Raw genomic sequence first — 10,312 nt, 5'->3', positions numbered from 1 at the left:
GAACGTATTCAAAATAAAAAGAAATAAATATTCAAGTGTTTAATTTCAAAGCTGAAAACCATGATGGACTTGTGAAAACAAGTATGATGATTTAAGATGTTAGAAATGGCCTTCAGATCTTCTTTTCTACCATTGCTTAAAACCGTTTCACTTGTCTGTTTTTTTACCTTGATTTTTTTTTTCCTTTTCAGCTTTCAATGACACAGGCTCATTAAATGAATATTTCCAGCTCAGTAACAACATGTTTCTTGTAAACATCTGGATCTGTGCTGGCCTCCTGCTGTCCCTCCCTCACTGCACGTATCAGTCGTGCACAGACGGGACACCAAAACAGTGCGCCGATGCAGAATTTGCTCCGGGAGCCAATTTGGCCGGGGAGGGCTTTGATATCACCAAAATGGAACGTAAAGGAGCCTTTGTGCTCGACATGAATCAGTGGAAACGTAAAGATAAAACATGCATGCTGTGTACCAACCCTTTCCTGGAGAACAAAAAGCAAAAGCTACCCCTGACAGTGGTCGACTGGAGGGCAAAGCAGTCCTGCAGCGCCAAAGTTTCCACCAAACTTCACAAATCCAGCGAGTCTCTTGTCAGTTCCAGTGTCTCCTCTGTTGAAAACGACTGGAAGGTGAATCTAGATCTTCAAGCAGGGAATAAAGGTGCGTCACTGATGCTGGCTGGTACCAATTCTCATCTCTCGAGTTACTCCATGGAGAAAACCAAGAATGACAAGTACAGCTTCGCAAGCCACAGCATGTCCTGCGAGTACTACAGGTAAGAATACGAGTACTCTGATGCACTGTCTCTTTGTTATCAAGATAAAAATGCTGAAATGCAATTCTGATGTTTAATTGTTGTTCTGAAATCAGCTACAGAGTGTCCAGTGCTCCAAAGCTGCACAGAGAATTTCGCAAAGCTCTGAAAAAACTTCCCAAAACCTACAGCGCAGAAACCAAACAACAGTTTTACAAACTCATTGATGACTTTGGGACCCACTACATCACCAAGGTGAACCACAATAACAACAGTGCACCTGAAACAGCAAAATTGTGTCAGTCATTTCTGAGTAACACATGCAAATTGTGTTGGAATATTTGATTCCAGGTGAAACTGGGGGGAAGTATCGAGTCTGTCACCAGCATCAGACAGTGCCAGGCCAGCCTTAAGGGGCTCAGTGCCGAGGAAGTGCAGATGTGCCTCGAAGTTGAAGCGTCTGCAAGTATTAAAGCTACAATAAGTACTCAAACAAAACACTGCAAAAAGGATATACAGCAGACAGACAGTAAGTCTGCCTTCTCCAGCCTCTTCAATGACAGGTATGTAAAAGTTTTCTCAGATATTTCTGATTTGTTATCTCTTCTAACCCCAGCGAGGTGTCAGACTTGTTCTTCCATATCTAAACCATAATAATTAACAGCTATATTATGCCTTGTTTCTGGTGGCTTCAGAGTTAAACTCTTTAAAGACTGACTCCTCCAGAGTTGTTATGATTTCTTTCTGTCGCAGCTGTTCAAGCAACTCTGTGCTCCACAGGTTCACAGAAATAAAAGGTGGTCATACCACAGAGCCAGACCTTCTCTTCTCTGCGGACAAAAATCCAGAAGCCTACAAGGGATGGCTGAGCACATTACCACAAAACCCAGATATCGTGTCATATTCCCTGGACTCTCTGCATGAGTTACTACCTAGCACGAACAAAGTCAGAAAAAACCTGCGCTCTGCCATTAGCCATTACATCCTGGAGAAAGGCCTGTGGAGAAACTGCACTGATCGCTGTAAGGCTGGAATTAGAACCGACTCGAGGGATGCCTGCGTCTGCCAGTGCCACAATGACCCTGCCGTGAACCAAGATTGCTGCCCTGTTCGTAAGGGAATGGCACGGGTCATCATAACAATACAGCGGGCCTCTGGTCTGTGGGGGGACTACTTCACAGCTACAGATGGATACGTGAAGGTGATTTTCAACAAAAAGGAAGTCCGGCGTTCTCCTGTCATTTATAACAACAACAACCCACACTGGGGCATGGTCGTCGACCTGGGCTCAGAGGATATTTCATCAGCTAAACTGAAATTTGAAGTTTGGGATGAGGACAACAAGTGGGATGATGACCTATTAGGAGCATGTGAGCCACTTCTGACTGCTGGAGTTAAAGCGGATCTCTGTAATCTGAACCACGGCCAACTGTTCTACAAAGTGGATGTGCAGTGCGCTCCAAGTCTGAGCGGAAAGTCGTGCACGGACTATAAACCTTCACCTATGAATTCAAGTCTGAAGAAGTTCTATGTGTCCCGTCATGCTCGTCCTATTCCAGAGGCCATCCTGTCAGAGATGGGTGTGTTTGTGGACCAATCAAGTTCATGGAAAAATCAGAGCATTACTACCGAGAGTCCCAAGTATGATATAATAATAGTGTGATGTGATGAAGACTATAAGGTATCAGCAAATTTCTATTTATGTTAGTTTAAACCACATATCACAATATTGATGATAACAATAATTAAAAAACTATAGAATCTTGGCCCTGGATGAGACTCTATTGAAGCTTTGGAAAGAAAGAAAAATTTATCGTGAACAATGTATTCCATATTAAATATCTATTGATAATCCATCCATTCATCCATGGCTGCTGGAGCCTATCCCAGCTGGTTTAGAGTAAGATGCATGTTACACCCTGGACAGGTCGCCAGTCTTTCACAGAGCCATTTGCATTCACATTCATGCCTATGTGCAATTTAGAATCACCAATTAGCACAACCCCACCAACTGATATATGAAACTATCAACTGATGATAAAAGAAAACAAATACATCTGTGAAGAAAGAACTGGCTGAACAAAAGATCAGAAAACATATTTTATATCTTTAGTTTTCAGTGAATATGTCTGTGACAACATCTTTAGCAGTTCAAAGTAAAGGTTATACTTCTGCCCACTGGTAATAAAGCATGAGCTATCTCATTATGATCACTGCAGCTGATCATATTAAAGCTGAAATCCAAGCTTAATTAAAAATCATATATATGCATTATTTTAGCAAGTGTTCATTTTTATTTCTTATGTAGAGGCACTTATAACACGCGCTAGCCTGTTTTATTCATTTTAGTTGCTTTGTCGGCCATTTTTATAGCGTGACTCCCATTCCTTAAGGTAGTGAGAGAATGAAAAGGATTCACAGTTAGATATTTTTCATGCAGTGCTGTTGAATTTCATAGGTTTCCTTTGTTTAATAGTTGTTCTTTTTTATATTTGTGCAACTTAGATTTACTTTTTTTAATTACTGCAAAATAAAATGTCTTTTCAAAATACTCTTATGCTGTATGAGGCCTCATTTTCTCTTTCTACAGATTATGTGTGTTTCTTTGTCAGTATTTGCTGCTTAAACTGTTTCCTGTAATAAGCTTTTGTGAGACCACGCCACTTGTACAAAGTAAAGAAACCTTGGTTCTCAGGAACCCACCACTCCCTCCCACCACTTCAGAGAAATGATAGGTTTGTGGTCTCTGGTTCCTCACTGACTGGAAAGCCAGTCGAGCTTTTATGTTGTCACTACTTGTGCAAGTGTGTCTGTAGACCATCGTCTCCTCCCCCTTGTGCTCGGTAAGCTGAAGACCGATAGAGCTATTAAAGCACTGTTTGTTTCCTCTCTGTTCTTTTAAAGACCACTGTCACTTCATACCACACCCCCTCACCCCACCCCCATGCCCTGCTTTTGTGACTCTTATACATTAAGCACTGGTATTCCTGCTATCTGCTGTCAGTTTCACAGTTGCACTGTGAACCATCAAGCTGAAGGTGAGTCTTTGCTTATGTGCTTACATCGATATGATCTTTTTCTTCACTGAATGTATGCAGCAATATGTGTATTTGTGTGTGTGGTGGTGGTGGTGGGGGGGGGGGGGGGGGGGGTCATATCATTCTGCGTTCTGCAGCAGAAGCAATCGTGTGGTAGAGTTTAGTCATATTGCATCTTTGAAAGCAATGCATTTAAATGTTCAGCGAGTTGCTATGTGTAACTCAAGTCCATTGCAACACGGAGCTCGTTTAAGCGCAAAAGATGCTAAACCACAGTCGTCATAGAAGGTTTGGAGACTCAAAAGCTCTTTAATGAGGAAAAAATACAATAATTCTGGTTTTTAACAAATCCAGTGCAGTAAAAAAAAAGAGATCAATGGGTAAGGAGGATGCCACAAGGTGGGAGAGCCACAACAGATAACGTCTGATCACATCTGCAGTCTGACTGTGCAAAAGTCTTGGCCGACCCCTCTTTATAGTTTGCTGTGAAAATAATAAGTAGATGAAACTGAAGTACGTGCAGACATACATGGAAATGCAGTACTTAAGACAAAAACAGATGTTGCAATAAAAAAATATTCCTTAGGAACTGGTGGGGTACAAGGACTGATTGAAAACCACTGTGAAAGCAACAAGTGTCCAAAGAAAACCTTTGAAAGACCTTCAGAAAGCCTGAAGAACTGTATATTTAGCTCCTTGTAAGTAAGTAAGTAACATTTTATTTGTATAGCACCTTCAAGATAAAAATCACAAAGTGCTTCACAGAAAAGCTGAAACATAAAAGTAAAAATCAACCAAAAGCAAGTTTAAAAAGATGAGTTTTAAGCTGTTTTTTAAATGAAACAACTGAGTCCACAGATCTCAGGCTCAAAGGAAGGGAGTTCCAGAGTCTGGGGGCCTCAGTTACAAACGCTCTATCGCCGTTCGTTTTCAGCCTCGTATGTTGGACAACCAGCAAGCCCTGATCACTTGACCTCAGGGACCTGCTGGGGATGTACGGATGTAAAAGATCTCTGATATAGGTTGGTGCAGGTCCATGCAGAGCCCTGAATGTCAAAGTCAATTTTACGGGGAGCCAGTGCAACTGGATCAGCAGAGGTGTAGCGTGAGAGTATTTAGAAGACTTGGTCAGAAGCTTTGCGGCAGCGTTCTGAACAACCTGCAGATGATCCACAGAGGCTTTACATGAACACGTGGACAAAGAATTACAATAATCCAAACGAGATGAGACAAATGCATGGATGACCATTTCTAGTTCTGAGCGTGATACAATGGGACTCAGCTTAGCAATATTTTTAAATGTTAAAAACTGGAGCGAACCAACAAATTAGCATGAGTGTCCAAAGTCAGAGCTGAGTCACCAAGGTTCAAGCTTAGGTTTTTTTGAACCAATAACCAGGGACCTCACCAGAAACCAATGAGGTATTGATAATTGTAAGCACAGAGGGACCGACAGACTGAAAGACATTTTTAAACAAAGATCCAGCTAAAATATCAAGAGAGCAGGAGGACGCTTTCATCGAATTAACTCATTTGAGCAGCTGAGATAAGGACGCAGGTAAGAATCTTTCTAAAAGAACAGGCCTAGGTGGAGTTGGGGCAGACAAGACAGACATTATGAACTTTTTCAACAAAGAAAGAAAGAAAATTTTCACAATCTTCATTCGAGGTAATTCGAAGTAATTGAAACAGCAGGTGGAGCAGGAGCAACAATATCACTAATGGTGTCAAAAAGTACCTTGGGGTTACCTCTGCTCGTTGATACTAGGTCTGAGAAATAGGCAGCCCGCGCATCACGAACTGAAGTGTTAAATGCAACTAAAAGGTCCTTTACGTGAAAGAGAGGAGTGTTTTCCTCCATAGTTGCTCAACTTTGCGGCAGGAACGCTTTAAACAGCAAATGTTGTCATTTATCCAGGGGGACGGCTTAGAAAGAGGAGCTAATCTGGTTTCACAGGACAAACATTGTCTAAAGTAGAGAGACAAGAGTTCTTAAAAAGATTTGTTAGTAAATCCATATCGTTATAAGGAGGTAAAACTAACTTGAAAGCATCAGAAATTTAACAGCAGTAGAGGAATTTGTGATGCGAGAGCTAACCACATGACGAACAGGAGAGAGGGACAGAAAATATATAGAACGCTTAAGACTTTTACACAGTTCTCTATATTTTTGCAGGAGAATTTGCCCAGAACATCAAAAAAGTTTTGGGATAGAACATACTTGTGCCGATCAATGTTGTTCCATGTGTATAAAAAAAAACCCCACGATAATAATAAAATCAGGATCGGCTCTTAGCAAACCTCAAGCAACACAACAATTAGTTTTTAAAAGTGTTATTTCAAAATAATCTTAGGCTGACTCCCAGTCAATTGTGAAGAAACATTTTAAAATGCTGGAAATGTTGGTTGGACTACTCACAAAACCCGAGAGGCCGACTAATATGAAAAGGGTTCTTTCATTCTCAGTTAGCTAAAGGAAACTTTCAGTGCTCTGAAATTTAACATCTTTGGAGCCAAAGTCAGATCTATATCCTTAGTTTTCTCTTAAAAGATCAAAAGTTTTATATTACCCCCCAAAATAACAACCCCCAAAAAACATCATAGCTGACCTTGTTACAAACGTACCAGCCTTATTTATATATTTAGTACTTTCTAAAACTAAATGCAAGTCAAAGTGTACTGAAATAAAACAATTGGTCCTTACTTAAATAGAGCTTTGAGGTAGACCACAAAAAAGAAGTCTCAAAGCAAGATGTAATATAATCAGTCAGAAGTGAAACTGATCCACTTTGATGATAAGATTTTAAACCACAGGGCTCTGCAGACTACTAAAGCACCAGTAACATCCAGCAACATTAAAATAACGCTATCTTGTCTGAAGCCACCAAATATGCTTTATGTAGGAGAAAAACCTGACTGGAACTTTTCAACAACAAATGCTGTTGTAGTCCTAAGCTATAAAAAAAATCAGCTTTGAAATACTTTAAAAAGGCCTTAGAGAAGTGACCGAATGCACAATTACACATCTGAAGAGGGCTCACGCATTATTATAGATGATAGATGTTTATCTTGACTGAAATATTGGGGATTAAACAGTGTACAAACAGGAGTCTCTGATTCAGGATTTTTAGAGAGACTGAAAGCTCTGGATTGATTTGGAGAGTTTCAGTCAAGGTTTCCCCAACTGCTGCTGTGACTCAGTGAGCGTAAAGAATAAATACTGCCTAGAGAGTGAGGAGGTTTGCAGTCTCAGAGTTCTTCTGGTTTAAAAATGGAAAACTCGATATCTTGTCAGTGTAGCTGTTCTTTTCTCTGCACTTGCATTTTAAGTTTAGTTAATTTTTCAAAAACGGAAGATGTAAGACAAATTTTTCATGCTCTGTCTTGAAAAATATTTCTTGAATTTATCATTAATTTGCATGTGCTGTTTTATTGCAGTTACATTGTTAGTGTTCATTTTCTTTAAGCGAAGATTTGATATCGTGTCAGGTCTCGTTTAGAATTTAAAAACTGGAAGGAACTCTTTGTGTACTAATAAACATACTTGTTTCTATTTAACTGAAAACCTTCATTTGTTTGTTTGTTTTTAGCGTCCACATCAGCAGCAACATGTTTCAGGTGAACATCTGGATCTGTGCTGGCCTCCTGCTGTCCCTCCCTCACTGCACGTTTCAGTCGTGCACAGAAGGGACACCGAAACAGTGCGCCGATGCAGAATTTGCTCCGGGCATCAATTTGGCCGGAGAAGGCTTCGACATCACCAAAATGGAACGTAAAGGGGCCTTCGTGCTCAACATGAATGTGTGGAAACGCAAAGATAAAACATGCATGCTGTGTACCAACCCTTATCTTGAGAACATAAAGCAAAAGCTACCCCTGACAGTGGTGGACTGGAGGGCAAAGCAGTCCTGCAGCGCCAAAGTTTCCACTAAACTTCACAAATCCAGCGAGTCTCTTGTCAGTTCCAGCGTCTCCTCTGTTGAAAACAACTGGAAGACCGATCTAGAAGTTGAAATAAATGACAAAAGTGGCTCTGTTATGCTGGCTGGTACCAATTCTAAACTGGCAGAGTACTCCATGGAGAAAACAAAGAGTGACAAATTCAGCTTCACTAGCCAGAGTGTGTCGTGTGAGTACTACAGGTAAGGAACTCCACCCTTTATGAAATAAATGCGATAGTGTCACACGCTTGTTTTATACTCTTTCTGTCTTTTCTCTCTGTGAACAAGCTACCGAGTGTCAAATACTCCAAAGCTGCACACAGAATTTCGGAAAGCAGTGAAAGATCTTCCCAAATATTACGCCCCAGAATTCAAACAACGATTTTACAAACTGATTGACAACTTCGGTACCCATTACATCACAAAGGTAAAGGAAAATATGTAAACACAGTATCTAATCAATAAAAGTTGGCATTGTAAAAGGAAGTAAACTTTTCTTTATATGTCTTTCATGTATCATCCCAGGTAAAGCTCGGAGGAAGTATTGACTCTGTGACCAGCATCAAGCAGTGTCAGGCCAGCCTGCAGGGACTCAGCTTGGAGGAGGTGGAGCTGTGTCTGGAAGCTGAGGCGTCTGCGAGCATTAAAGCTACAATAAAAGCCGAAACAAAACACTGCCAGAAAGCTTCAGAGAAGTTGGAAAATAAGAACTCTTTCTCCGACCTCTTCAATGACAGGTAGAGAACATTACACACTGATCAACAACAACATCAAAACGTCCTGTCCAATATTCCCCCCCATCAATGACTGATTGGATTGAGACAAGTAATGGGAAAGGCGGGAGCTCGAGTGAACACCTCCAGTGCTTTGTTTAGTCGTTCCTGAGGTTATGTGATGTTGCATTGTCCAGCTTGGCCAGGCTACTTTCAGTCACATGCATGTCTATTTTAAACTACATGATTTCACTTTACCTGAAATGTTTTATCTGTTTTCACCCTTTAACAACTCACGCTAATATTTTCAGCTAATATTTCGGCACATCTGTTTGAAATAGTCCCCTCTTTTGCAGGTTTACAGATATAAAAGGTGGGCATACCACAGACACAGACCTTCTCTTCTCTGCGGAAAAAAATCCAGCTGCCTACAAGGAATGGCTGGAAACCCTACCAAAAAATCCAGATATCATTTCATACTCCTTAAATTCCCTTCATGAGTTGCTTCCTGCCACAGCCAAAGCCCGGAAAAACCTGCGCTCTGCCATTAGCCATTACATCCTGGAGAAAGGCCTGTGGAGAAACTGCAGCGCTCGCTGTCAGGCTGGGATTAAGAGTGACTCGAGGGATTCCTGCGTCTGCCAGTGCCACAATGACCCCGCCGTGAACCAAGACTGCTGCCCAGCTCGTAAAGGTATGGCACGGGTCATCATAACAGTACAGCGGGCCACTGATCTGTGGGGGGACCATACCACAGCTACAGATGGCTATGTGAAGGTGCACTTTGCTGGAACAGTGGCTCAGCGTACTCCTGTCATTTATAACAACAACAACCCACACTGGGCCACTGTCATCGACCTGGGCACGCAGGATGTCTCATCAATTACCAAATTCAGATTTGAAGTCTGGGACGAGGACAGCAAGTGGGACGATGACCTGTTGGGAGAATGTGAGCCACTTTTGACTTCTGGAGTTACAACCGATCTCTGTCCTCTGCAGCACGGCCAGCTGTTCTACAAAGTGGAAGTGCAATGTGCTCCGAGTCTGACTGGAAAGTCATGCACGGAATATAAACCCACTCCTATTAATCCAAGTCTGAAAAAGCTGTATGTGTCACGCAACACTCATCCTATTCCACCGGCCATCCTGTCAAAAATGGGCGTGTTTGTGGACAAATCAAGCTCATGGAAAAACCAGAGTTTTGCTCGCAAGAGCTTCACGTATGGCATAAAATAACACGCACTTACGAATTTGGTAAGACTTAAAAGGGAAGATTATTTCTACCTGGGCCAAAGGGGGTGATGTATTGATTTGTTTGGTTATTTATCTGTTTGTCTGTTTTTCAGGACTGAAAACAGATCTCAGGATTCACTTGAAAACCTAACCAGAAGAGACTCGGCTTCGACGTGAAGGATTCGTTCTTTGCTTTCATCTTGCAATTTCTAGACTATACCTTATCCGTCACTAATATTTCTCCATATAGGATCATTTGTGCAATGTTTTAATGTTCAAGATGTCAGAAAACTGGATTAATATATTCAAATACATTTAATAAATATTTTGTGTTTGTTTATGGATGTATGCATTGTATTCCCTAAAGCCAGTTAGATATGAAGACATTATGTGGCCATGTCTGTTGTAGATCATATAAAAGTTTCTGCTAATCCGGCTCAACCTTAATTTATAATGTTATTATCCCTCATTAATTATGATTTTACCTACATCGTTAGCAAAATGAATTTTACTGCATTCATTTTGAAGCAGTTTATGTGTCAGTTCAAGTATTTGCACAATGTTCCAATATACCATATGTGTTTTATTCTCACTATAAATGGAGCTTTATTATGCACAATAAACATATAATATC

General features: G+C 40.9%; 2 protein-coding genes across 3 annotated transcripts; both read left to right on the top strand.

Moving 5' to 3' along the window:
* LOC147333066 (perforin-1-like) lies at window positions 1-3,274 on the top strand. The gene is made up of 4 exons (XM_086290739.1): window positions 1-774; window positions 870-1,008; window positions 1,105-1,316; window positions 1,534-3,274. The coding sequence occupies exons 1-4, from the start codon at window positions 242-244 to the stop codon at window positions 2,414-2,416; spliced, it is 1,767 nt and encodes a 588-aa protein (XP_086146865.1). The 5' UTR covers window positions 1-241; the 3' UTR covers window positions 2,417-3,274.
* Window positions 3,275-3,677: 403 nt separating this feature from the next.
* Window positions 3,678-10,300, top strand: prf1.1 (perforin 1.1). 2 transcript variants are annotated; one of them, XM_086290003.1, is made up of 6 exons: window positions 3,678-3,791; window positions 7,382-7,933; window positions 8,021-8,159; window positions 8,258-8,469; window positions 8,802-9,699; window positions 9,792-10,300. In XM_086290003.1, the coding sequence occupies exons 2-5, from the start codon at window positions 7,401-7,403 to the stop codon at window positions 9,679-9,681; spliced, it is 1,764 nt and encodes a 587-aa protein (XP_086146129.1). In that variant the 5' UTR covers window positions 3,678-3,791; window positions 7,382-7,400; the 3' UTR covers window positions 9,682-9,699; window positions 9,792-10,300. The 2 variants fall into 2 exon arrangements, with proteins under 2 accessions (XP_086146129.1, XP_086146130.1); XM_086290004.1 differs by lacking the exon at window positions 3,678-3,791 and adding an exon at window positions 4,388-4,497.
* The last annotated feature ends 12 nt before the right edge of the window (window positions 10,301-10,312 follow it).

The sequence above is a fragment of the Aulonocara sp. 'chitande type north' Nkhata Bay genome, linkage group LG4, assembly GCF_057382095.1.
Source record: "Aulonocara sp. 'chitande type north' Nkhata Bay isolate Kocher_YH1m ecotype deep benthic linkage group LG4, A_spYH_male_GT1.1, whole genome shotgun sequence".
NCBI classification, from domain to species: Eukaryota; Metazoa; Chordata; class Actinopteri; order Cichliformes; family Cichlidae; genus Aulonocara; species Aulonocara sp. 'chitande type north' Nkhata Bay.
This window is presented reverse-complemented; position numbering and strand designations above follow the sequence as displayed.

Coding starts and splice junctions, on each gene's coding strand:
- LOC147333066 (XM_086290739.1), top strand. CDS start 242: ATGTTTCTTGTAAACATCTGGATCTGTGCTGGCCTCCTGCTGTCCCTC. Junction 775..869: donor ATGTCCTGCGAGTACTACAG/GTAAGAATACGA, acceptor TTCTGAAATCAG/CTACAGAGTGTCCAGTGCTC. Junction 1,317..1,533: donor TCCAGCCTCTTCAATGACAG/GTATGTAAAAGT, acceptor TGTGCTCCACAG/GTTCACAGAAATAAAAGGTG.
- prf1.1 (XM_086290003.1), top strand. CDS start 7,401: ATGTTTCAGGTGAACATCTGGATCTGTGCTGGCCTCCTGCTGTCCCTC. Junction 7,934..8,020: donor GTGTCGTGTGAGTACTACAG/GTAAGGAACTCC, acceptor TCTGTGAACAAG/CTACCGAGTGTCAAATACTC. Junction 8,160..8,257: donor GTACCCATTACATCACAAAG/GTAAAGGAAAAT, acceptor GTATCATCCCAG/GTAAAGCTCGGAGGAAGTAT.